The 27,036-nt window shown below is 51.1% G+C and overlaps 1 protein-coding gene across 1 annotated transcript; it reads right to left on the bottom strand.

Moving 5' to 3' along the window:
* Positions 1-14,856: 14,856 nt before the first annotated feature.
* On the bottom strand, positions 14,857-26,467 carry LOC309675694 (uncharacterized protein). Its single transcript, XM_082488044.1, has 2 exons — positions 26,403-26,467; positions 14,857-15,684 (listed from the first exon to the last, which is right to left on the bottom strand). Exons 1-2 carry the CDS (start codon positions 26,452-26,454, stop codon positions 15,182-15,184), a joined length of 555 nt encoding a protein of 184 aa, XP_082344170.1. The 5' UTR covers positions 26,455-26,467; the 3' UTR covers positions 14,857-15,181.
* Between the last annotated feature and the right edge of the window lie 569 nt (positions 26,468-27,036).

Genomic DNA, 27,036 nt, shown 5'->3' with positions numbered 1-27,036 from the left:
GGGAGAGGAGGGGAGTGGAGGGGAGAGGAGGGGAGAGGAGAGGAGAAGATGTTTCTGGCCCATGATCTCGGCTTGCTGCCCACAAGAAGCTGTGTGTGGACAGACAGGTAGCAGAAGGCACCGTGCTGGGTGTGGGCCCCTGATGTCCCTTGCTTGATGCTTTCTTGAGTTGAACAGCTTCATTCACTCCAGCCCATACCCCCACAGCCTTTTCCACATGAGAAATAGCTTGATGTCTCTCCTGAGCCGGGTCCATTTGGTACCTTTGTTCCTACCCATCCTCTCATAAGTAATACTCTCACGCCATCTCGTATCTCCCCTGTGGGACTGTGGTCCTGTTTGTTGGAGCCCCAGTATTCCCTTGTGTCTCGTGCAGGTCCTTCCACTGTCCTCAGCGTTACAGACCTGAGCAGTTCCAACGCACTCTGAGGAGATGGGGAATATTTACAGTGAATGATTTCCCACGTGTGGTTTGTGAAGATTAATGGCGCTGATGTTTGCCTGCTGTGTGCGAGCGGTGCTGAAGGGCACCTATGGACTGAGTTGATAAAGACGGTTTAATGGGAGGCATTATACCTCTCCTGACGAAGTTTCCAGCTGTGCTGAACGTCCCCCTTGCCTGGCAGTGCATCGTGTCCTTCCCATGCCGTGGCTTTGCCCAAGACCTCTCGGTGGTGGGAGCCTTGGCTGTTTCAGTCCGAGTTCTTGCTGTGCCCTTGGCTGGTAGTATGGTCCAGACTGCCCCGTTGCTGCCCCATGCCTCCAGACCCCCCCGCAGCAGCGACCCGTCCTCTCCAGGAACCCCTCCTGCTCAGCTCTGCTCCCCCGGTGCCTGTTTGCCATCAGTGGGAGTCTGCATCTGCCGAGATCATCCACACCATTCCTCCTGAAGATCACATTTGTCCCCACCCTGACCACCTTTTTCTCTGTCTGGGTCACTCCTGCAGAAAAAACACCTCTCTTCTCCTGCAAAACCCCCTTTTATGTCTTTTTGCCGCCTGCCCAAAGGTTCCTCTGGGGGGGCTTCTCTTTTATTCCTGTTTCCACCATCTGCTCTGTCCCTTTGCTATTGCATCCTCCCGCCAGGAAGCTGAAAGCAGACCCAGGGCTTTTGGCTCCCGACTGCCTCCCTGGCACACTCGGGGTTTCTCTTAGCGCAGCCTTTGTTCAGGACTCCAGGTCAGAGATTCTCTGTTTCAGCATTTTCCAAAGAGGTTAAGAGTTGTTTTTGGTTTTTGCAATAAGATTTGATAATTCCTCTTTTGTCTAAAAAAAAACCAAAACAAAACAATCCACAACAAAACCAAACAAATGAAAATATAATCATTTCTCAGGATACAGAAATTCCATCTTTCTACCCATCTTTGAGTCCGGCGGTTTCGGGGCTAATACAGAGCTTAGTGGGTTTGTTTCAGGAAACGCTTGTCTCCTGGTCTGTTTTTCTGCCAAACAGGCCGTTCTTTATCGTTTTCGTCTGTGTTTTGGTTTCTCTGGATGCTGGGGTGAGCTTTCATCTTGGGAGGTTACCACCAACTGAGTTACTTGATGGGTTCTTCTCCCATTAACATCTGTGTACAGCTGGAGACTGAAGCCAAAGGAGTGACCCAAGGCCTGTGCCCGAGTGATTGAAAACAAGAATAAATCCTGCTATGCTTAATAAATGAATAGCTATAATAAAGTCTAGTAGCACTTTAAATGACTCAAAGCAAACACTCTGTGTAGGTCTAAATTCTCAGTGTGATCTCTTCAGTACTTTTTCGCAAGTCATTCATCTCTGGAAACTAGCGTCGTCCCTCACTCACCAGCAAACAGTGGGCTCAAAGCAAAACACTCTGGACACGACATTTCAAAAGGAATTTTCATGTCTCAAAAAAAAAAAAAGAAAAAAGAAAAAGATTTAAGAGAATATATACGCACGGATCCTGAGTTTTTATAAATTTGGATATCAGTATTTGAGAGTGTCCTTTTAAGGCACTTCAGGAAGATTTTGAGGCTCTGTTAACTCACCACCATACAAGTTACTGGAACTAGAAACTTTTCCCCCAACCTTTTCCCTCTATTTATACTTCCCCAAGAAGCGATTGTAAATAGAAACAGAAACTGAACGACACTGCCTTCGCTTGAAGCGATTATCATGATCTACTGACCCACAAAGTAAATATTGATCGAGGTGAAGCCCTGGCCAATGTTTACTTGTAAGAAAAATAAATTTGTTTTCAGCAAACAAGAAGTTGATATACGTGTGGTTTGTGACCTGCTTCCCTACCAGCCCATCCTGTCCTGGCTTGAGATCTGGCATGAGGTCTAGCAGGCAGACGTGGAAGAGCCTTTCCAGATCATCAAATCCATCTCTGCTGAGGCAGGCTTGAATTCTGCAGAGCTTTTCCCACCATCTGCTTAGTTTGTCTCTGCATCCCTCTCCTGGACGGTTGCACCAAGGCTGGCTGGTGGGAGGTGAGTCCATAAACCACCTCTCGAATGTTAGGCGCTGGTGGCCAGCAGAGCAGATTTTATAGGTCTGTTCACATCTCCAGCACTTCAGCTGGCCACGGCTGCTTCAGTAAATCAAGAGCTGTCACCGGCTCACCTCAGGGTGCACAGAGCCCTGGAGTGGGCAGATGGTCTCCTCGCTCATGAGATTGATGGTCAGTCTGTACACCTCAGCCTCTTTTCTTTCTGCATCTCTTACTCGGTAGCGCTGTCAAAGAACAGTGTTTGAAAATATGTAACGAGGAGTGCCGAGGCAGAAAACGTGCAGAGAAGATAAACCCCCAAATCCATCTGACTGCAGTAATTCCCTGTCTGGGGAATCCGCTCTCCCAGAGATATTTGAGTCCAAACATGCACCTGGCACAGGAGATCCTGTTGTTTCTCATCATATCCCTGTTTCCCGCAAGGATCAAGCTGTCAGGCCCAGGACACCCATTGCAGCGCAGTGTCTGTCCATGATAAGGTTTTGAGGTGGATTGTGTCACTCCAACTGTGGCGCCAGTTCAGCTAACATCTGGAAGAGGAGGAACTGAGAGCTTTGGTTCACTGGTCTTGGGCTGGGCTTAGGGACCACTCCTTCCGCAGAAGAAAAGTCACAGTGGCGACCGCTTCTCCATGTTGCCAGTGACAGTCACACCGCGATGGGCTGATGAGCAGGCTCAAGAGCACAAGGAAGCACTCAGAGCCCTTTGTTCACCAACTCTTTGTTTGCGCACTGGGTCTTTCTCTGCCTGTTGACCAGGCTCAAAGCCAGGAAGGACACCTCACGGTGGCCTGGGCTGGAGGACGTTCAGTCTGTCCGTGTCTGACCCATCCAAAGCCTGGAAACCTTGCAGACCATCAGGTGTTAAGCATCCTTTGGTTATTCTTTTTTGGGGGGTCTAGAAGAGTACCTCGCATCAAGCTGGAGGTGTACAAGGTGGGACAAGGTGGGTAATGTGAGGATGGTGGTGTTGGGTGCTCAGTGAGACCTTGTGTCCCTGCTCTACACTTCAGCTACCCACGTCCTGCTGCATTCCCATTCCTCTCACAGAAGAGAAGAAACTAGGCCAGCTCCCCACCTCCCGAGATGGGTTTTCCTTACAGTCCTTGAATTGTCCCTCGATCCCAGTGGCTTACTTGAGAAAATCAAGTTAACATTCCCGATGCAAAAAAAAAAAGAGGGAAAAAAATGCTGTTCAGTGACAACCACCCCATTGTGCTCAATACCGAAATGTTAACTGGCAATAAAAGTGTTCCCGTAAATGCTCTTTATTAACAGGGGAGACATTTAATGTCTCTTACGCATTTGGCTTCTCTGGGCCGGTTGTTAAAATGTTAAAGGGACAATGCTCTCTGGATTGATGGGATCCCCCTTTTTCTTTTTAAACCTGCTTTCAAGAGGGATTGTTTGATTTCACTGCATTTGGTGGATTCCTGAAACAAGTAAGGCAAGAGGGTCTGAGTTGCCGTCCAACCCCCGCCAGCCCCTCTGCACGTACCAGCTACCTCCTCCCTCCCTCCCCGGGCTCTGCCTTTTAAATCTGATTTTGCAGGCAGGCTGCTCTGCCGAGATTTACAAGATCCTGCCTTTCTCCTGGCTGCTCAGAGAAGAAAATGCCCCCGTGCAATAAATTTGTAACACCTTCTCCTCCCCCCGGCTCCTTCCAAGCTCTAATGACCACTGCTGGGGCTGCACGGAGACACTTTGATGGACAAACCCAAAGGCTTTGCTGCTTTTCCACTCACCTTTCTTCTTCTGAGAACCTGGGATCAAGCCCATGGGACATAGCCGGGGCAGGCAGTGACCGTAAGAGGGGAGTGTAAAGCCCCAGGCGGAGGTTAGAGGAGAACGGCGCCGGGAGGAGGAGATGTGTGTCTCTAAGGGGTGTAGAGCTACCTTAGCAGGTTCTCCTGCTCTGCAGAGGAGGGAAGGTATTTTTACCGGGATGCTACACACAAACCCCTAGTAGAACAGGGAGTTTGCTCCCGTCAGTCCTACAGTGGGTGATGATTTATGAAACTGCGTGCGATGGATAGGTACCGTTACGGTGTGGGTGAGGAGGGTGTCCCTCAAGGACAGCCACTCCCCAGCATGTGGGAACCTCATTGCAACACTCGTTGTGGGGTCCCCTTCCCTCCCTTGGTAGGAGTCATCTGGAGGAAGGCTGTTGTCAGGATAGGGATCCAAGCACTCAATCAGGCACTCAGCCCTAAAAGGGCATTTCATTTTAAATCTCTTTTGTGGTGGCCCCAAACAAAGCTATTCTTGACTTCCCAACTCATCTGTGCTTTTCTCAGCTTAAAGCAATTCCCCCTTATAACCTTGCAGGTTGGCCAGAAAACCACCCAAAAATACTTTTATATGTTTTGGAAGGGCTCCTGTCACCAGAGGAAAAGTACCAAATATTGCTGAGAGCCCTTCTCCACTGCGGCCCCACCTGCACACATCTGCTTTTTAATGCGCGTTAAACTCCGCGCCCATAACACCTGCCGGCAAGGTTGCGCCTGGCTTTTATAGGAACCGTCATCAGCATGCGAGAAATATGCCGTAAATTTTAGCTACCAGTCTTTCTCTGGGATGTTTGGAGAGTCCCTGCCCTGCTGCCAGCCTTGACTTTGCGCGCGGGGTTTCGTGCTGTTGCATCTTCCCCCCTCACTGTGATGGTCCCGACGTAGACCTCAGGTTTACTATCTGTAGTTTTTTACCTTTGCTTCTGCCACAACAGCTGCCAGGGATGAAAGCTCCCAGACCACTCTTTCCCATCAGTCTTCAGCCTGGATCCTCTTCCTCTTGGTCCTGCTCCTTACAGGTGCTCCCTCCCCGTGAGAACATCAGGCTGGGAGAGTTGGGGGTGTTCAGCCTGGAGAAGAGAAGGCTCTGGGGAGACCTCAGAGCCCCTTCCAGTGCCTAAAGGGGCTCCAGGAGAGCTGTGGGGGGACTCTGGGTCAGGGAGGGTAGCCATGGGATGAGGGGGAACGGTTTTACACTGAAAGAGGGGAGATTTAGGTGAGATATTAGGAAGAAATTCTTTCCTCTGGGGGTGGGGAGCCACTGGCCCAAGTTGCCCAGGGAGGTGGTAGATGCCCCATCCCTGGAAGCATTCAAGGCCAGGTTGGGCAGGTCTCTGGGCAACCCGATCAATCTGAAGATATCCCCATTCATTGCAGTGGGGTTGGACTAAGTGGCCTTTAAACGCCCCTTCCAACCCAAATTGTTCTGTGATTCCACAATCTGCTTGCTCAAGGGAGATTTCTCCTCCTGCCTCTGTTTGACTTCACGTTCCTCCTGCTTCACTTTGCTCGTCTTGTGGTGCCGCTGGCATTAAGGTGTCCGGGAAGCTCAGAAAATCCACCAGAGGAACAAAGGAGACACCACATCCTTCGGCAAAAAGCCAGAGGACGCGCTAGGCGAGCTGGCAGAGGGATGGGAGTGTTCGCCAACTGCTGGAGAAGCTCATCAGGGGCAGGAGCTCATCCAGCAAAAAACCTACTTCTCCACGAAGCTCCTCATGGTGCCCAGCTTCACTGAAGTTTGGCACTTCAGGTTATGCTGTGGTAAAACAGGAGCAAAGTCCAAGGTGGAATCAGGAGCGTGTGGAACGTGTTTGAAGTCCTCTTGGTGGCAAGTATTAAACACAAGTGACCAGCACCACCCGCATGCCGGCGTTTCTGAAGCATCTCTCCAATGCCAAGGCACGGGACACTAAAAAGCAATGAAGACATCCAAGGCAAGAGAGGGATGCAGGCAGAACCCGTCAGAGAAAAAAAAGGCTAGGAGGTGTGCTGGTCAGCTCAAAAAACCCAAATTGCTTCTTTTTTTGGTAACACAAACTACTTTCTTTCAATAAGGTAGAGATGCTTCACTCCAGGAAGGGCGAAGCTCGATAAAAGCTGCAAACCAGCTGTGTTATATACTACCGTATCTATATGTTAATGTTGCACTAAGCTATGTGCATGTTAACACCTAGCCAATAAATATTAAACTTCATGATTCGCTGCAACCTAAAACTTCAAGTAAATTAAAGGAAACGATAAGGTCGAAACAAAATTATTTGATTTCACATGTTGGAAGCTGTATTTGGCACCAGCGATCCGGCGTGGGAGTGTCCGAAGACTTGCTTTGATTTTCGTCTCTCTCGGTGGATTTCTCCAAGATGTTTTAATTCTTCGTGCCTTCCTGCCTCTCCAGTGGAAAACTCTTCCGCTGAAAACTTCTCGGCAAGTTTTTCTGAGCACCGAGTAGCTGCTGAATAACTGCTTTCGCATCTACCGAGCAAGTTCTATTTAATTACACAGCAGCTACAGCGTGTGGCTGTTCCTGCATTTTAAATGGCAAGTGGGTCCCACTGCACCTCCTCATCGTAATTTCCCTTCTTTCTTTTTTTTTTTTTTTTTTTTTCTTTTTTTTCTCCTGTGGGTAATATATAATTGCTGCGAAATTACATAGCGTTAGCTAGTAAAATAATGAGACTTAATTAGGAGCCAGGATCTTTGACGGTCCTCAGCAACGTGCCCACTACCCACGAGGTCCGTGGCCAAGACCTCTCTGCTCTGCAGGTCTTTTGCCAGCAGAGGTAGGAAGGGGACTCTCGAGGACCTGCCACGAGCGATGTCCTCGGGGGAAACTTTGGGATGAGTCTCCGAGGCCGAGGACCGGCGGTGCCTCCGCCGTGCACCAGTGCATCACGCTCTGGTGGTGTTTGTTCTGTGGGGAAATGGGGAGAGGGGAGAACAGAATAAGAGATGAGAATAAAACCCTCCGTAGAAACAGATAAAAGCGTTGGCCTTGGCCTGGTGAGGCGAGTCCCGGGAGATCAAAGCTGTTTATCTCTAATAAGAGAGCGTGGAAAAAGCACTAAACAAACAGCTTAATTTCCCTGCAGTGTTTAGACTGGCGCTGCCTGTAACTAATGGTGGTTAGTTATAGGCTATAATAAGTTTTCCTTATGTAGGCAAAATCCCATTGGATTTTCTGGGTGTTAATATAATAGGAACTAGGTGATTTAGTCTCTTCCAAGCAGAAGACGATCTCTCTCTTTCCTCTCTACTTATGAGACCCATCCTTCATTCCCGAAGGCAGGCTGCCCGCAGCCCCCGTTCCTGCTGGAGCTTCCCCCTCCTGCCTCCAAGGTGCCCACATCTGGCAGCAAAAACATGGGAAATTTCATGCATGGGGAGGGAAAGACACTTTCGTTCCTCCTCCACCTCCTTGGCCCGCTACGGCCAAGCCCAGGATCCCCACCGAGCTCTTCTGCCTTGCAGCGCTCCTCTTGGAGACCTTCTGTCTTCAAGACATGTCACCCACCAGTGGTCAAATCTGGGCTTTTCCTTTTCACACAAGGTTCTTCTCTAACTGATTTATAGTTTCTGGAAAATTCATTGAGCCTGGTTTTAATCTCCCAGTGCTTGGAAAATAGACATAAATCATATTAATCGCAGAAGAGGAAAAAACGAGTTTATCTGACATAACTTGGGCTGCAGCGTTCCTTTAGTAGAACATTAGGATCGTTACATCAATTAAATCAGTGTACGCGTTAAACCGGAGCAGGCTTCTTTTCTCCTTGCTGCCTGCACAATGAACCGGTTTTGATCAGATATACTCTGTTTTTCGAAGTGAAAATACGCAGTTTCGAGTTTCCCGAGTCCCAGACATTTCAGCCGCCCCTGAAATGTTGCTCGTGCAGCCAAATTCCCTTCCCAAACCTGGGAGGGCACCGCTGCCTTGGGCTAACGCTGGGGAAAAGCCTCCCCGAGGAGGTGTCTGAGGCGGATAAAACCCTGGAAAATAGAAATAGCTCTCCCCGAGTCCCATCCCCAACCTTTTATTGAAATGGGTTGATTTTCCTGCTGGCAGCAGGAGCCTTCTGATGCCTGAAGAAAGAGGCAGAGCGAGTTCGTGAGCAGTCCTACAACGAAGATCTCCTTGCGAGATAAGAGCGCAGGAGAGAGCGCAGGCACTCGGGTCAGATGAAAGGTTTCTGATTAGAAACAGAACCTTTAGAAACAGAGATATTTATATGGGGGAAGTGGGGGGGTAGGGGGGGTGGGGGTATTTCTGGAAGGGTCCTTATTCCATTTCCTGCCTTTTGCACGCATGTGTGTGCCTTTGTTTCCCCCTCTCTGGATCTGCTCCTGGCTTTACTGCTAGTTTAAAATAAAAATATAATCCATTTACAATCCTCCCTTACGGCCATTAAGCGCTCGTCTGAGAAAGGCTATTATCTCCGCTTGGCTGGCAGAGGATTCGGAGCCACGTAAGGCTTTTAACTCCTGCGTGGCTGTGCAGCAGGAGCGTCCCGCTTGCCGCGGCGGTTGGGGACGGGGGAAGATGGCACGTACCTGGTTTTGCTGCCTTTCCACCCGGCCAAGAGCTGTGAGACCTCGGGGAACCTCTCCTGTCCCCTCTTCCAGGCTTTGTCCCTTTGCTGCCACGAGCGGAGGGGCTGCAGTCCTGCAACGCCCCCGGGGATGAATGCCATGGCAGGTTTTGCCCCCGCACGGCCAAGAAAGGAGCAAAGAAGTGGGTTTCCTTGCGCGGGGCACGTCTCTGGCCATAAAACCAGGAGCAGAGGGCTCAGCTTATGATGGTTTGGGGGCGTCTTGCCCTAAAAAGGCAAACTGGGTGGCAGAGCTCAAGGCTCAGACCTGCTCCTGCCTTGTGTGGCTTGGGGCAAGGAGCATGACCTTGATGGCTTCACCCATTGCAATGGCAACAACCTGTGCCCCACACCCTGCGTCCCCTGTCCTGGTGCTCAAGGGGTGCTCTGGGCCAGGGATAACCCCAGTGCTGCTGTGTGCAGAAACCCATCCCACAAGGTGACTGCTGGAAATTCAATGTTTCTCCTCCACGGGGGAAAAAAAAATCAAAGAAAAGTCAAAATTTTGTATTTTCCTGCTGTATGAAAATTCTGCTAAGTACAAATACTACACAACCAAGTGAGGCAACCACTTCTTTCACCGTTGTGTGCCCACGAAATACCTCAATTCCTTTGGCTCGGCACCAGTGGCAGGAGAGCCGAGCTACTGGGACATTTTGCACCAGCTTTGAATCCACGGGTGGTGCCAGAGGAAACCAGCTGGGGTCGTGCCTGCCCGGGCTTCTGCCTGCTTGAAAAGCAAAAGCTCCTCCAGCTTTCCTGGAGGGAGGCGAGTCTGAAGAGGAGCTTTCCCCACAAGCACATCCCGACCTTCCTCGAAGGGAAAAAACGTTCAGATCGTTATTGTTTTCTTTGCTGGACAATTTCTGGTCATTATTATGTGGGCCATGCTCACCAGGTTTTAAATTATTCTGTCTAAAGTAGCTGATGGCATTTGTTACATGTCATGCAATGTTCCCGGTAATTAATTGGTATTTAATTAATTAAGGGATAATGGCATTCAATTAAGGGATGCTTGTGGAACACTGTCACTGGGTAATTAATGGCTTCCTGCTGCTCAAGCAAAGCTAAGGCAGTTGTGGAAAGCACGTAGAGAGGAGAAGCCGAGATGTTTATTCCCTTGGCAGGAGACAGCGTTGTGTCCCAACGATCTCCGATTCTCCTGCGCCGCCACCAAGACGGGGAGAGCGTTCGCGGCCGTGGGCCAGAAGCGTCGCGTGACCTTGCAGCCCACTCGCACGCTTTCCGCTGGCAGCAAGCACCATGTGCAATCACCGGCAAGGAGGACAACTGCACGGACAGCGAGCGCCCCGTGTTTCCAGCATCGCACAGCAGGTCAACGGCAGAAACAAGACTTGATTTCCAGCCCCCGTGCCCAGGGCTCTGCTCAGGGCGAGTCAGGCTCTGCCCGTGGCATGTGTAAACTCGCTATCTGGGGGAAAATGGGCCTTGAGTCCTATCGACTTTGGAGGAGAGTGCAGAAGAAAGACGAATTTCCTGGGACATGAAGACAAATGAAAATAAATTCCCTGAATTGAACAGAACAGAGCACCGTTTTGAATAAAGAAGGGCAAACGTTGAAGGATGAACAGGAATGAGTCACGTTACCAGCTGTTCCTGGCGGGCTAGAAACGCTCTGCGATGCCGAATGAGCCCCATGTGCGATGGGTATAAATATTTCAGGCACCTGTGGCAGGACTTTTGAGGGTTCGAACCCCTCTGGTTCCTGCTAGCACAGCACCCTGTGCCAGGGGCCAGCCTGAGGCAGGGACTCCTGCTGCTACTGGAGAGCAGAGGACCACCCAAGAAGGGTCCTCTGCCGCTATGACTCCTGGGCTTCCTGGCTGCCCCCGCCGTCCTTTCCAACACGTGCCACTCAGCTCTCATCTCCCCCTTTGGCAACGAGGTTATTTCTAGGCAGAATGGGAGAACGGTCCCGGCGCGCTGAGGACCTCTTGGTTTCCTCTTCCACCACAGCTCGTGGTGAAGACAACCAACTCAGCGCAACCCCCTCAGAGCAGATGTGCTGGTTTCCTCCTGCGCCACGGCGAGCCCAGCCGCGCTCTCCCCCCGGCGGCTCTGCCAGCAGCCGAGCGGAGGCATTAATGATGCAGGAGTCTCCACTTCCCTTCTCTGCCATGCAACATGCATAAAGCACATCTCGGCGACGATGTTTGTGTGTCCTGCTTCTCATTCCTAATCCCACCAGACTCAAGAGGAGGAGTTATTGCAGCCTAGGAAAGAAGGGTGGATAAATTACAACGCAGAGTATTTAAGGTGATGCTGCTGTAGGCAGATAACTTCTTTATTTACCAATGAGCCTTAACCCAGAAGTCCCCGTTGGAGCATTTCTGATGTCGGTTTGGGACTCAAGCTTCTGTCTTTCCAGCACGTAACCGATGGAGTGATAAGGATCCTGACCACAGCTCAGGGCAGCCGGTGTGTCAGGGTGTCTTCCCATTAATTCATACATAACTTGGTCCATCCTTGGGGATGCAGAGAGGATCAAAGCTGGGCTGGAGCACCCAGCACCCGCATGGACAACCCTTCCGTGATATTCAATGAGATACAATGTGAAAATTGCCAAAGACGGCGGTGCTTTTGCTCCCCGGCAGCTTGCAATAGGTTTTGCCTAAAAAGCCTTCAGCTGTTTTTGTTCTGAAGTCATACGTCCAGCTGAGAACTGCAAAACAATTAAGGGAGGGGGGGAAATGCAAGTTGACCTTTCATAGTTTGATTGCTGATGCTTCCTCTGAAGGAATTGCTTGCTGGATCTAATTGTTTAGCCCAAGAATTTAATGATGCCATTAATAATTAACCGTTCCTCACACTTTACACCGGCTCCTTAAACGCATTGAATTTTCATTATTTTCCGTCACTCCCGTATAAACAGTTTTTCCTTCCGAATTCCTTCTCATATTTCAGCTTCGCTTGGGTAGAATTAGCATGGTATGCGAAATACAGAAAGCTATCGCTGGTCAGCACCTCTGTTCCTACAGCGGAGTTAAACTGTTGACAGGTCCTTTCCGAGCGCGCGTCCGTGAGCGGCATCTTTCCCAGGGAAGGGCTGAGGATGCTGCGCGCAACAGCACATCACCGACCTTCTGTCTTCTCCAGTGGTTTTATGCAACAGGGCGAAGACGGAGGGAAACCCCTGGGCGGGGGAAGGTCAGGCGGATTTCCACTGTGACGTTCCAGCTTAGGAACCGTCAATCTTAACCATTTGTTATTCTGAGTGTGTCAGAAACACGTGTGTTTCTAAGAACACGCGTGTGAGAGGTGCCCGTAGTCGCTGACCTCTCAAAGCTCCTCCACGTTTGAGTAGCTTTGCAGGCAACCGCTGTTGGTTTTTTTCTTTCCTGACGCAGGTGTACGGGATGGACACGGTGGGGTACGAAGGTCCTGAGACCTTCAGGAGGGACGGTAATGTGGAAACGTAAACTCTAATTACAGCTCCACTAAGCTCCAGTTTCTAATTAATTGCAGATTAAGTTAAAAATAGAGTTGGTTATATAAAATATACCGCGAAAGCCCCGGCCTACCTGGTTACACAATACCCAGGACAATGAATGAGCTCTGCTGATGCCTAATTAGGGGCAAAAACACTCCAGGTGCGATTTTTGAAAACACGCAGAGCAAAACAATTCGGAAATGGGTCCTCCTCCTGCTGTGACCCACTCTTCACCCCCACCTGCATCCTCATGCCAGGCTGGCTTTATCCCCTGCTCCATCCCTGGGGAAGGAGCTCCCTGAACGTCCCATCCCACCCAGTAAGCAGAAAACTCCCAGGTCGGTACCTGGTCACCACTAGCAAGCCTGGAGGTCCCAAAAATGCTTTAAAAACCCAATTCGCCTGAAAGGCAAATCCCGCCTCGGGGCTGAGGACTCAGCCTTTCCCTCCCGGGGGTGTCGAGCAACGCTGGTGGTTCTTCGTTGCTGATTACAGCAGCCTGACAAACCACTCCACAGCTCCTCTCCAAAGGCCATTCATGTTGGACGGCGCCCAGTTTTAAGAGCAGTTCATTTATCTTTTGCCTGCGTGCAGACCTGGCTGGCTCTAAGATGGGCAAATTCTTTTGCTGCTTAGTGTTCGCAATCAGAGGAGCGACCCACCGGGGCGACGGGTGCCATCAAAGAGCCCCAGGAAGGGTGCAGAAGGACCTCCAAGGGCTTCTGCCAGGAACGAGCCTCCTCTTCCTTCCCAAAAGCCAGCCTGCCCCTGCCAGTGAGGAACCATTTTTGGGGCAGGGCTGGCACTTCTTCTCGCTGGGGGCCGATCAAAGCACGTGGAAGAGCCTGGCTGGAGCCTGCCTTTGGGTGGGAGAAGCTGTGATCCCCAAGGCACAAGTCTCGGGGAAAATAGACTGAGATGGAGCTGCCTTCGACTGCCGGATCAGCTGCAGGGATGTTTGGCAGCTGGTTTTAGCACCAACATCGTCTTCTGCAGCTCTTTCTACTGAAGTGCCTCCAGCGCAGCCATGGACAGGCTCCAGATCTGATGGCCTCTGGCTCAGCCCCCTCCCATGACACTTTTGCTCTTGTAAGCTCCGTGTCTGTCTGTCTCCCGGGAATTGAAGGTCGCGTGCAGGGGATGATACTGTTCCCCCGGCTTTATGGAGCCTTTTGCTGGCCACCAGCTCTGCCCCGGCGTTATCTCGCGCCGCTCCAGCTCTCCACGTTCTTGTAAACACTTTCCTATCGTGGCTGCGTATAAAAGGAAGAAGAATGTGGATCCGGTCTTCCTGTCCCGCTCCCTGAGGGCCCAAGCAATTCTTCGCTCCTGGCAGAGCCTTGCCCCAGCAAACACTCAGCGGGTTTTTTTGTTTCATTCGTTTTCATTTAATCTAAAAAAAAAAAAAGATTGTTTGCCGTCTGAGGAGCTGCTTGGAGATCACAGTCAGAGCACGCGGTGGTTTCTCTGCGACATGCAGGGTTTTGCCTGAATCGTCCCAGGAACCACGGCCAGGAACTGGGGGGTAAGAAAAGCTGCTGTCTGCAGAGCAATGGACTTCTCTGACCTGCTGGGGGACAAGGCAGGTGCTGGGGGTGGTGGGATGCAGGATGGGTGGGATTGTCTCATGAGGCTCCCACGGGCGACGGCGAATAGACTGATGAGTGTCGTCACAGCTCGGGTCAGCCAAGGTCTGTACTCTGCTACTCACCTTTCTTGCTCCTCCCTGGACCTTGAAACCCAATATTTCTGGTCGCTGGGACCAAAGCTGCCATTGACTATCACAATCCCAACTAGGTCTTCTCCATTATCCAGCTATGCATACCCCAGTTGGCCCATCCAGCACCTCTATCATGAAGTCATCCACAAAACCTTCCAGAAATCTCTGAGACAGTTTGCATCCAAACCTGTTGTCCTTCCAGCAGATATCAGGGAGGATGAAGTCTCCCACGAGACCAGGGTTTGTCACTCAGAGGCTTCCCTGAATTGTTTAAAGTCTTTGTGCCCTTCCTCACCCTGATGGGGTGGTCTGTGACATGCCCCTGCCCCAAAATCACTTTCCCCACCTCCTCCTTTGATCCGGAACCACAGGCACACACCCAGATGGTCACCCATCCTGTGGAGGAGCCCCATACAGCTGAGTTGCTCCCATTCACCTTTCAAAGTGGGGCTCCTTGGTCATCCGGGGCGATGTTGGCTGGCTCGACCCTGGCTTCCTGGGCCATCACCCTCCCTCTCACCGGCTCATTTCTGGCTGGAGACCCAAACACAAGGTTGGGAAATGTTCAAGGGTTTGTGTAAGAAAAGGAAAATACCTGCAAAACATCATGATCTCTCCCGAAAATAAGGTTTTGCTGAATCCAGTTGCAAACATGACAGACGGAGAAGTTCTGGCAGGAACGTAGAGGAGTCAGATATACAACTTCAATTAATTTCAGGAAAACTGAATGTCTAAACCACCTGTACAGTTTTGAACAGCTAAGTTCAAACATCTGTACCAAAGAGATGAGGAGACTGGAATTAATTTTCGACACCAACTATATTTTATTATTTGAAACGCCAGGAACATTCATTCTCATAAATGTGGGAACTTCTGCTGGATGGTGGCTCTGGCCCTAAACATTCACCGTGGGCCTCCTTCCTTTTTCTATTCCTCTCCACCTATGCTTATGCCATGTAAGATATCATGCACTGATGGCCATGCACTCTGTCGTGATAGGTGTGTAACCCTTTTTACTGCTGGATGGGCTTAATGAGCAACCTGCCCTCCTCATTTTGGGAGCGTGGACAGCCTCTGCCACCTGCCGCCCCGGGGAGATCAATGGAGACACTCAACACACCGGAGGACAACCTCCCCCGGGGCTGGGGATGAGGTCTCCTCTCACAACTGGTATTTCTTCAGCAGCTCGCTCTGCCACTGCCGCTTCTTGTTGGGAAAGGCGATGGGAATCTTGATCTTACGGAAGTCCTCGATGCACTTCCCCAGCTCGGATTCCAGCGCACGCCTCTCCTCACTCACTGCCGCTGCCGCTGCGGGGCTGACCTCCACCCCGTTCTCCTTCACCGCTGCGTGGTCGCTGTTTCGCCTCTGCCCTGTCTGCTTTACCTCCTCTAGCTTCTTCAGGGACTTGGAGAAGTCCAGGGTGTTGGGGCGGGCTGGACACTCCTCGGGGGCTTCTGGCCATGGCAAGGAGTTGGTGGGGCTGGGATCCCTCGCCTCCGACTGGGGTTCTGTGTTTGGGAGACTCTCATCCACAGCTGGAAGCGGGCTGGGGTCGCCACGGCTGCTCATGCCAGAGACTGCAAGGTCATCCCCACCACCGGGGCTAGCTGGCTCCTCCCTCATCTCGTGGCTTTGCTTCGGTTCCTCCAGGTCGCCGTGGTCTGGGGAAGGAAAGCAGAGAGCTGCGTGAGGAGCAGGAGCTCGCACAACCCCTGGTGACAGGCGGCATCTCCAGCAAGGTTGGGGTGCAGCCACACTGGGGGCACGGGGAGCTCGGCTCGGTTGGGCATGGGGCAACTACAGCTGGGTCCTTGTGGGGTGCCCAGCTGGGCAGGCAAAGCCAAGCCACCACGTTGGTGAGCCCTTCCCCAAGCCTTGGGTCGGCTGAGCCCTGGGGCTGGCCAGCTCTGGGTGGGCTTGGGTGGTCCTGGATAGGCCATGGGCTTCCTGCAGTCTGTGGTCTGGTCTGCAGCGGTGCCGGGGGATGCTGAGCGCAAGAAGGGTCCCAACCAGAGAGCGGAGATGCAAAGAGGCCTGAAATGGAAGAAGAAATCGCCCAGCCTCCTGCAGACCTCGGGCAGGGCTTGCACAGGCTTTTGTTTGTTACCAACAGTGGAAAACAAGCAGTGACTCCGCATGGGAAACAGCCACTCTGTTTCAATTACCAACTGCCAGGGAAAATCAGCTGGGGGGAAAAGTTAATGGCAACTGCTAAGAAAGCATTTAGCAGAGGGCCTCCATGCTCCCCCTCCTCAGGTTTGTGAAGAGCAGCATCTACATTTACGGCCGAACCTCGGGGAGTGTTTGCCATGCCATGCCTGGCATGGACGAGAAGGTGAAGAGGGGTCTTCACCCAGTCCGGCAGACCTTTCCCACACATCCTTCCTCATCCCTGATGCCAACCATCCCCTCTGCTGCTATCCCAACAGTGACTACCAGGAGGAAACACCCGAGGGATGCAGGGGATGGTGGAAACGGGCCCGTGGGGCTCTGGAGGTGCCGTGGGCATGTGACAGACTTGGTGGTGGGACACCAGAAGTGTCCTCAGGCGGCTGAGGGCTCTCTGAGCACACGCTGGGTTCAGCTCTGCACCTGCCTAGGGCCAGACCCTGATCCACAGGTGGCAGAGATGTTCCCAAAATATTGCTGTTTTAGCAGAGATTTGTTTTGAAAGTTGTTTTGCTTTTGTTTTTTGTTTGGGTTCCCCCCCCCCCCCCTTAAAGTTCCTGTTTTTCTAAACATCTTTGGCAGAAACACGGTCCTTCCTGCTCTTTGAAAGCTTTGGGACGGGGAGGGGCTGTTTCTCGTCATTGTTTTCATTTGCACAGCTGGGTGGTTTTTGGTTGTTTTTTTTTTTTTTTTTTTTTGGTGGGATCAGACACACGGAGACTTTCTTCCCCTCGCAATAACAAGATCTGTTTTTCTGAGCAGCGGTATCAGCCTGCCAGTGGTTTTCATCGCTTCCTCTCGAAGCGTGTAAAAAAACCCCTGCCGTTGTACAGCTTCAGCATGAGTACTGCCTCCCATTAGCCGCTCTCGAGGTTTTCACTCGTAGGACCGCTGTCTGCCTTCCAGTTTCCAGCCCTCCACCTACACCCACCTATGGGTGCTACACATTTACCAGCACGTTACAAACGCTCTGGTTGTCACGGCAAAAGTGCGAAAATGCTGTTGCGTGGGGTTTTATAGGAAGCGATTGCCACCAGGGTGTGAATCTGTTGCCAAAAAGGCCAATGGAACCCTGGGCTGCACAGGGAAGAGTGTGGCCAGTAGGTCGAGGGAGGTCATTCTCCCCCTCTGCTCTGCACTGGTGAGGCCACAACTGGAATACTGTGTCCACTTCTGGGCTCCCCAGTTCAAGAGGGACAGGGAAGTGCTGGAGCGAGTCCAGCGAAGGGCAACTAAGATGACTGAGGGATTGGAGCATCTCCCGTATGAGGAAAGGCTGAGAGAGCTGGGACTCTTTAGCCTGGAGAAGAGAAGGCTGAGGGGAGACCTTATTATGGCGTACAAGTATCTAAAGGGTGGGTTGAAGGAGGATGGAGCCAGGCTCTTTTCAGTGGTTCCCAGTGACAGGACGAGGGGCAATGGGCACAAGTTGGAACACAGGAAGTTCTGTTCAAATACACGGAAAAACTTCTTTACTGTTCGGGTGACAGAGCACCGGCAGAGGCTGCCCAGGGAGGGGGGGAGTCCCCTTCTCTGGAGATGTTCAAGACCCGCCTGGATGCAGTCCTGAGGGATGTGCTCCGGGCAGCCCTGCTTTGGCAGGGGAGTGGGGCTGGATGACCTCTAGAGGTCCCTTCCAACTCTGAATACTCCGTGTTTCCGTGATTCTGTGAATTATCCTCACCCCTTTCCCCTCCTCACATTGTAGTTTTCCAGGTAGGACTTCATACGAGGCAGCACTCCGGGCTCAGCAGATACCATTAGTAGCTAATGGTATATATACGCATTCCCCAGTAATGCACCCGCCCAGAGATGAACAGCAATTAGTGCTGCAACATCTGCCCTGACCAGATGTGCTCCCATCTTTGCTATTAACGCATGAAAGCAAACAAAAGGGAGTTTGAGTCCTGTTCAAAAGTATGGATCTGCTATAGGAAAAGCAGCACGGTCTGGGAGAGGCCGTCCCGATGAGACCCCCCCTTGCTTCTCCTGGGGAAGTTTTCCCCATCCCTTTTCTGTCTTGGTTTGTTCTTCTCCTTTCCTTGTGCCTTAAGGCACTTTTCGCTGTCAGAGCTGATGGATGCCGTCAGTGGTGGCTTGACGAGCAGGTCTCCATGCAGGAGGGCCACACAGGGGAGCTGGCACAGGGAGGACCCCGGAGCAGCTTCAGGGTGGACCCACCAAACCCCCATGGAAAGCCACTGACTTGTTTCTCAAAACCAAAGAGCTCTGGAAACAAAGCAAAGATTTTTCTCTAAAATGCCTAAATCCCTGAACTGCTGGTTTTGTTCTTTTTTTTTTTTTTTTTTTTTTTTTAAAGTACATCTGCTAGGAAAGATATAAAGCAGGATATAAAGTATTTCTATTTTAAATTCCTCATCCTACGCTTTGCCCCCCACGGAAGCAGAAAATGTCAAGGTGGATTTTCTTTTTCCTTGGAAACTTTTTGTAAGGACAGAGTTTGGTTTTTTTTTCCCCTCTTCCTTCCTCTTCTTCTTTTATTTTTTTTTTTTATTTTTTTTTTATTTTGACATTTACTTGAACAGCTCCAGCGTCGAAATTACTAGAGGTGGAAAGCAGAAATGTCATCCATCAGTGAGCAGAACCCTTGAAGGCTGGATTCCCTTTGGCAAATCTCTCCAGGAAGTTACAAGGATGTACCTTCGCCCCCCAATTCTTTGAGTGACGGAATAAAGTCTCTAAGTTCTTATACTGCTTTAATCATCTTAGCTGCGAGCCTCACAGTTGTGTTTGTGAGACGGGGAGCTGAGGCACAGGGAACTTAAGCTGATGCACCCAGATACATACAAGGAGCCTATGGCTTAGCTGGAGACTGAATTCAAATCTCTTCAGTTCTTCTCTAGCATATTATCTCCTAGATCATCCAATGGCTGTAGCTGGCTTGGTATAGCGCCTTTTTTTTTTTTTTTCCCCTTTTTTTCCCTAAAGCTTTCAACACATTTTACATCCCATTATTGCCATTTGCGGCACAGGGAAGTGAAATAACTTGTTGAGGTCACCAAGCTGAGAACGAAACCCAGGTCTCCTGGGTGCTGCCCTGGCACGCTCTCCGTACCAGACCACGCTGATTTCCTTTGCACGGTCTGGCATCCCCGGCTGCCCGGCTACAAGCCTGCAACCTCCACGCTCCTGCCACCCCTCCGCTCTTGCCACGTTCCCGTTGTACCTGGGTCTGCCGAGCTTGGGGACAGCAGCACGACGGTGTGGCCCCGCACTGAAAAAATCCTTTGCTGGAGTGTAGGTTTGCTAAGGCATTATTGCTTTGCTTTGAAACTGCTGAGAAAGTGATCTTCAGGCTGTTCCTGTGCCTCTCCAGTGCACAGTCCCCTGTGCCAGTGCACAGCTTTGTCCAGATGTTTTGCAGGTGCTGGCAGTGTAATTCTGCTAATTTAGGTACGACGAGGTAGTTTAGGTCATCTCTAGGTAGTCGAGGGACTTTGCATAAAGGAGCTAGTGACTCTTCATTACTTGTCTTTGGAAATACTCATTAATTGCCCATAACAATTTACTTACGTCTCTTCTGCCTCATTCACCAAGGGCGTTTTATCGCACAGGCTGTTCTGGCTGGTTCTCGCGCTAACATCTGTAGCAATGATCTTGCACTCATTGAGAAATGCGGACCTCAGCAGGTTTTTATTTTTTCCCCATACGGTGCTGAAACACGAGCTTCCTCCTGGCCGAGCATCCCGGCCAAGGATCGCAGCCCGCGAGCTCACCTGCATGGGCACACGTCTTTCCGAAGCGCAGAGGGCTGGAGGGGAGCCAACCAAAAGCAATGCGGATTTGCAGAAGTTTGCCGAGGAAAGTCAGCTCCGTGCTGGAATTCGCGGGATCCAACAACGGGCAGCTGTCAAGGGGCGGATGTTCATCTGGGCCACTCTTCTACCACCAGGAGATATCTCACGGCTGGTACAAGATATCTGGTCAAGGGATCTGTGCTCAACCCTTTCCATGAGACCAGAGTTTTTCTGACCCCAACTGGAAGGCTGGGGTGGGCGCGCTATTAGGACAAGCGTGTGTTTTCTCTCTGTGCGCTATTGATTTCAAGAGTGTGGGGATCACTTTGGCTGGAGGTCGACCCGGACCAAACCTGACACTGAATGCCCTGGAACTCGGAGGCAGTCCAGGTCTTCCAGGGTATTTCCTTGCCATTGATCTTCTCTGCAGCTTTGGACAAATAACTTCATTTTTCCTTAAGTTTCCCTCGCATTTGTGTGTCTTGTCAGTGAGAGCCTCTGCGGGGCCAGCCTGTGGCTGGCAATAAGGGGGTATTGCTTCTAAAATGATCCTAGGACACCTCACGACTCTTCTGAGTGCTACTGAACTAGGAAAAGAGATCCGTTATGATTTTTTTCTCATCTTTTTTTTTTTTTTAATTTTCTCAGACTTTGCTTCCTATGTGACGCTTTTGTCTGCTTCAGAGCATCAATTAGAGTGCAGAAGTGACACTTCCGACGCAGCCCCATGGCGCTGATAGAAGTCCCGCTGAGTGCAATTAACGGGCTCCTGCGCGCGGTGAGCTGGCGCTTTGCAGGGGGAAGCACACGCCGTCCCAATCCCTCGCTGCTTTTCTGGATAGCATTTTATTTTTTCCAGAGTGCTCGACGGGGAGATGAGCTCGCCACGTGCCAGGAGCCCAGGGCCCAGGATGGTTTGGGTTTGCTTCTCTGCGACGGTGCTTCCAGCCGAAGGGGGTTGTTGTAAGGTCCCGACACGTGGTCCCATACTGGGCTGCTTCCCCAGACAAATGGGGGATCTCCCCAACTGCGTTGGTCTCAAAGATTGCTTTTCCTTTCCCACCATTTGCTGCAGAGACCCAAATTTCCTCAAAATAGAAAAGGAGATTCTTCTTTTTTTTTTCTTTGTCCCCGACAAAAGCATTCTCTGAGCCCCTACCAGGCAGCCAAGCAGAGAGCCAGGCCTCAGAGGGAAAGCCCCACCATGGGTAGGAACAGAGCTTTGTCCATCTCAGGCTGTGTCCGTTCCACGGCTTTATTTCAACAGCATTTTTCCTTCCAGTTTTTAAATGAAAAAGCGGCAACGACACATCGCTTGGGGTCAAACAGCAATGTCCCAGTTCCTCTACAAGCTTATTGAACTCCTTTGTAGCCTCCTAAACTTAGGGTGCTGTGGTGCGAAGATGGAGAAAAGTTTCAAAGCTTGAGCTGGAAGAACATGTTTGGTTTGTGTACGTGGACCTGAACGCTTCACTTCAACCAAAGTTTTTGCGTGCCCTAAAAATGCGTTCAGAAAACAGATTTAGTCTCTGTCCAAAGCGTTTCTCATGAACTCTTGCTTGAGAACCTGATAATGATGGGGAGCTTGGACTGTGTCCGGAGAGCGGGCAGTGATGGAAACAACTGTGGATTTTATGTGTAAGAGCAACTTCCCCTGGGAAGCGCCATCCTGTGTCTGCCTTGAGTTACCCGATGGCCGGCGGTGACCAGGACAGGCTGGATGTTCACCAGGATGCAGAGGGCCTATCTGCAACTTACCCATGCCCCATGCAAAGCGTCCCCTTCCGTGCAAGCTCACGGACCTCATCAGTCTCAGGTCTTGCCTCTGCCTCAACTGTTTATTGAAAAGTCAAGCTGAGCCCGAAAAGTGGTGTCTGCTCTCCTGGTTGGCTCCAATCACCCTTATTTTATCAAAGAAGCACAGGACTCGGCATAAATAAACGTCTCTGACCCTATCTGCGCGCAGCAGTAGCCTCCGCATTCCCAAGACCCCCCAGTTACACCGGTTGTGCCAGCGAAGGTTGTTGCTAAATCTGCAGCGCTGGGGACTGTTGGGAATGGATTAACTGCTATGGCAACCCCGGCAGGACCCGGGGCTGCCAGGACCAGGACAGACAACCAACCGCCGGTTTTATACTTCCCTGCTAAAACCCAAGGTCCTTTCTGCGCCCTGTGGAGCGATATATATATATATATATATATTTATCAGCACAGGCGCTGCTTTTGCTTTGCATGTTCTAAAAACGGCTGTTTAACGGCATTAATCCAGCTGGCGGGTGGCACTGGGAGCTTCACGTGCAGTCGTGGCAATGGGCTTTGCTCTCAGGCTGGTACCCAGGTCCTGCCACGCAGCTCTGGTAATGCCTCTGGCACCGAGCTGGCTCTCCGGGGATGCTGGGTCCCTTGGCAGAAGGTACCAAGCTCAGCAGAAAGCGCCGGCGAGGCTGGTTATCTGTGATGCACAGGTGCAGAGAGTGGCTTGAGCCCAAAACTCGTTGCATGGGTGGCGGAAAACCTCGCTTGGATCTGCCTCTCTGCTGTTTTTATAAGCAGTTCCTGCTGTTGCAACATCTCAGCAAGAAGCAGAAAAAAAAATAATATTATCTAAACAGCAAGGTGCGGTTTAGAAAGAAACTAAAGAAAGACCCAACCTTGCAGCCTTAGAAAAAATAATCCAGATTGTTCTCTGTCATCCGGGTTGTCCTTTGCTGTCAGGAGGAGGCAAGGTGGGTTCAGGAATCGGGGATTTCAGGGTTGTTTCTGAGGGCTGACTGGAGGGAAGGTCCAGCTCTCAAAGGTGGAGGAAAGCTGGTCAGTGGCATCTGCTGGTGTTGGTACCACCTGCGCCATGGATGCTCAGTGCCCAGCAGTGGCCCTTGGTGGGCAGTACCTCTGTTCCCCCATTCCTCCCAGGCCCTCTGCGATACAAATATTAAGAACAGCTTAGGAAGTACATAAGTGATGGAGATGGGCTCACAAACATCACCCTTTTCACCTCCGGTGGGTATGAAGGTCACAACTTCACCTCTTACGAGGATATTTAGCTTGCAGGATCATGGTACTGGGCAGTGTGGCTTCAGAAAACAAAATACCCTCAAGAGCATTCCTCTAAATAAAATAAGTGTTTGCTGAGTGCTTGTGCATACACACACACACCGGAGGAATGGGTGCCACGTGGAAATGCCTCCATCCTCCAAACGTGTGCAGGGGAGAAAGGCAGCACGTAAACACTTTGATATTTGGATCTTTTTTTTCTTTCTTTTTTTTTTTTTTTGTGCATTTAAATCAGCGTGTCTAACACGAATGACAGGCGGATATCTAGCCCAAGCCACCTTTTGAGGTACATGACTTCTGTCAGCACCCAGGGTCTGTTTGGAGGTGGAACAAATACCGCAAAGGGTGTGTTTCTGCAGCTAATTCAGGGCCAAACCCCCACCGTGACCTAAATCAGCGCTCGCCACTCTCTAAACCTCTCAGTGCACGCTGGCTCGATATCCATCAGCAGGCTAATTGCTCTTCTGAGTCCGTCCCGCGACCGTTTTAATCTCTAACCTCCTCCTTATTTCCCCTTCTCCCCCGGCCTCGCGGGAGCTGAGCCCGCACGAGCCAGGCGAGCTGTGCCGGGGCTGGAGGCTGCCCGCGTGGAGCAGGACTGCCTTCCTCACGCAGCTTATTGCTGCAATTCAGATCCATCCCCGTGAAATCGTTTATCTTTCCCAAACGTATCTTTTTTTTTTTTTTTTTTCGGAAGGGTATGAGCTCTGCTGTCGGTTTTAGACTCATTTTCCTTCGCAGTGTGGATCCGCGCAGTCCAAATGTTCTTTCCCCCTTATTGATAAGCAGGGGATATTCACCCAAGTGATAACGCCACTGATTAATTTAGCATCTGCGCTAATCTGCATCAGTTCTGGCACTCCTGGGGAAGAAGCAGCAAATCCCCCACCCTCCCCACCTCACCCCACTGGCGGGTCTCCCGACTCTCGCTGCCTTCTCTGGCACTGAAGCTGAGCTTTCCCCTGATGCTGGGATGACCCAGGTCCTTGCAAAGTCCTTTCCGAGAACAGCGTATGCGTGCAATCTGCGGGAGGAGTCGCTTTGGAGCAACTGTGAAACGCCTCCTAAAGTGCGGCCAGATGAGGGGTGGTGGGTACGTACGTGATGGACAGCAGTTTTATTGGACCAAGCCTTTGCACGATTGCTTCATTTGATCATGCTTTTCTGAGTGCAGTGACTCCAGATTTATGGCAGGGATGGGAATTATAACACATTTCGTTTTGGCAAAGCAGGACGGATTCAGACACGAGAGGTCAAATTCCGGTGACGGTGCAGAGCCAGGCCCTCAGCTGCTGTCAGCTGCTGTAACTGAAGCCAGTGAAGCCACGCTGGTTTACATCAGCAAAACATCTGGCCCAGGGGAAGCGTTTCAATACCACGTGAAGCAAAAGCAGCTTTCACTGGACACTTCTTGTCAAGCAGATCGGTTTGGGTAAGACCTGCTTATTTCTTGGCAGGAATTAGCCATAAAATCATAGCATTGTTATGGCCGGAAGAGACCTTTAAGATCATCAAGTCCAACCGTTAACCTAACACTGCAAAGCCCGCCACTACACCACGTCCCTCAGCACCACATCTACATGTCTTTTAAACACCTCCAGGGATGGCGACTCTACCACGGCCCTGGGCAGCCTGTTCCAGTGCTTGACAACCGTTTTGGAGAATACATTTTTCCTAATATCCATCCTAAACCTCCCCTGGCGCAACCTGAGGCCGCTTCCTCTTGCTGTTGCTACTGTGGATGGCGAACACTTTGCAAGAGGTGCTTCTCTGCCAAGAGGCGCAGGTTCTGGTCAGCCTGAGCTGCCTCCCCGGCTCGGAGGCCACAGGGCACAAGAGCAGGTTGGGGACCAGCCACCCCTGTGCTGACCTCTTCGAGCTGGGAGAGGCCAGGAGGTTTTTCCAAGGGCATGGACAAGTCGTGGGAACGTCTACCTGGAGCAAAGCATCGGTAAATCCCAAATGGATGTTGCAGCGTGAGTTATCGCATCGGTTATCACCGCCCCTCTTGGTACCCTTAAAGAATTGCCAGGTTTCTTTCACAGCTTAAATATTTCTTAACCTTCCCCTAGCAACCAGAAAGATGCTTCAGCTTGTGCTTAAAAGAGGGGCCAATTTGCTCCCAACGGTCACGGGCAGACTTTGAGGGTCTGTACTCTTCTCAGGCCACCCATTTCTGTCCAGGACGAATTTGTCCCTGACCACAGAAGATCATCACTGGGCATGTCCCTGAGGTGGGATGACAGCGTTCTGCTTATGTCCACCGCTTTGAAAAGATTATAGAGGAGATAAGTTGTACAAATGGAAAGTGAAGCACAGAAATTGTTTGGCATTGATATTTGGGGGAGAAAAGGGATTCTTGGTCTTTCCTGGTCATTGGCTGTAACATCATGAAAGTACATTAAGTCTTATATGGTTAGAAGCCCAGAAATGAATGCCTACCAGTCGGGTTTCTGCTTCACTGGGTTCCCTCTAAATGAGCAAAGGAAAGGCAGGTGAAGCCAGCAAACCAGGGGGTCCCCACGCTGGGATCTGCATCTTCAAGCCTCTTGTTGGGGAATTCCAACAAATAGCTATTTTTACTTTCTCCAGTGTCAGGAAACAGCAGAGGTTGTCTTGTGGGTTTTCAGGAGGAGGTCAAGGGTGTTCACGTGTGATTGGGAGATTGGCGGTCGCTTGGAAAGGGCTGGTGTTGGAAAGGGCTGAATGCTTGCAACCCAGGAGGCGTGATTCAGCCTTTTCATTGGCTCTTCTGCCGTGACACGCGCAGTGGGAAACCAATTTCTGGAAGCAGCTGGGCGTGGGAAATTTGTTGAGTGTGCGTGATCCTATAGTGCCCCGCTGTCGACTTATGACTTATTTGAATATACGGCAAGTACTCAACAGTACAGGTTCGTCTGGGGAGAGGGGTGACTTGGAGGGGCCACCTTGCTCGGGAATGATGCTCATGAGTGCAGACCTCACGCCGCCTGGACCAGAAGATGCCCTGCCACCCTCCAGTGATAAAGCTGAGCATTAGGATCACGGGGGCTAAACCAGAGCACCCCAGGTTGCACAGCGGGGTGAAAGCAGGCTGTGAAGAAACCCCTCATACATGAAGCCTCAAGCCCACATCCCGTCTTCCCTGAACCTCCCTGAAGTGAGTGCAAGCCAACGTGCCTTGGACTCCAAGCCTGAGCTTGGCGTTGGCATAACTGGAATCGGGAGCAAATCAGGACGTTTGGGGTGAAAGAATGGAATACAGCAGGAAGAGGGAGAGACCATGACATGGGGCGGGCAGGAACATGCAACCCTATCGAGTGCCTCTTGCTAAGTGCAGGTCCATCAAGATGACCAGTGCGTGGCTCTGCATGGTGTGACTGCAGGCACCCCAGACAGCAAACTGGTGTGTTTCTCACCTGCTTCTGCAGTGTCTGTCTTGAGATCCAGGATGGGCTCAGAAGAAGACATGTGTTTTTTTGGGCTGGGCTCCGTTTCTGAAGGCTGGGGAATAGGCATGCTAAGCCAGGAACTACCTAAAAAAATCAAGACGCAAAGAAGAAAATCTTAGAAGGCAAGTGATGCCCAGGGAGTGCGAGAAGGGGCCAGGGTGGTTGTGTGGTGGCCACACTCCACATCTGGTTGTCCGCAGAGTCTAAAGCACCTCCCAGAGCACCACGCTGGGTGCCCAGGGAGGGGAGCGATCTGGACAGCATCTCCTGCGGTCCTCCCCAGTGCCTCCCAGACCCCCTTCTTAAGGTGATATTTCAGCTTTGGGCAGTGCCTGTAACCACCTCCCATGGCCTCCCACCACATACTGCTATTCTTCCTCCTTCTTTGAAGCTCTTCTCCTGCCTCTTTCCTAAACCTTTGTATCACTGGCTTTCAAGATATTGCTTAATTTACACTGAATTTGCAAACAGTGAGGAAATATCAAAGTGTTTATCCTAAACTAAGGTTAGCGCTCCAGATCTTCCATCTTTTTCTTTCCTGATGTGTCTATGCGGGCACTCGAATTTCCCATATAGCACAGACACAGCTTTGGACCAAACT

This window comes from Vanellus vanellus (genome assembly GCF_965231255.1).
Source record: "Vanellus vanellus genome assembly, chromosome: 10".
Classification (NCBI taxonomy): Eukaryota; Metazoa; Chordata; class Aves; order Charadriiformes; family Charadriidae; genus Vanellus; species Vanellus vanellus.
The sequence above is the reverse complement of the archived record's forward strand: the minus strand, read 5'-3'. Positions and strand labels throughout refer to the sequence as shown.

What these genes read in the sequence shown, in the direction of transcription:
- LOC309675694 (XM_082488044.1), bottom strand. Translation starts at nt 26,454, where the DNA reads ATGTCTTCTTCTGAGCCCATCCTGGATCTCAAGACAGACACTGCAGAA. An exon ending in GACAGACACTGCAGAAGCAG is followed by an intron (nt 15,685 to 26,402) that starts GTGAGAAACACA and finishes TTCCTTCCCCAG; the next exon opens with ACCACGGCGACCTGGAGGAA.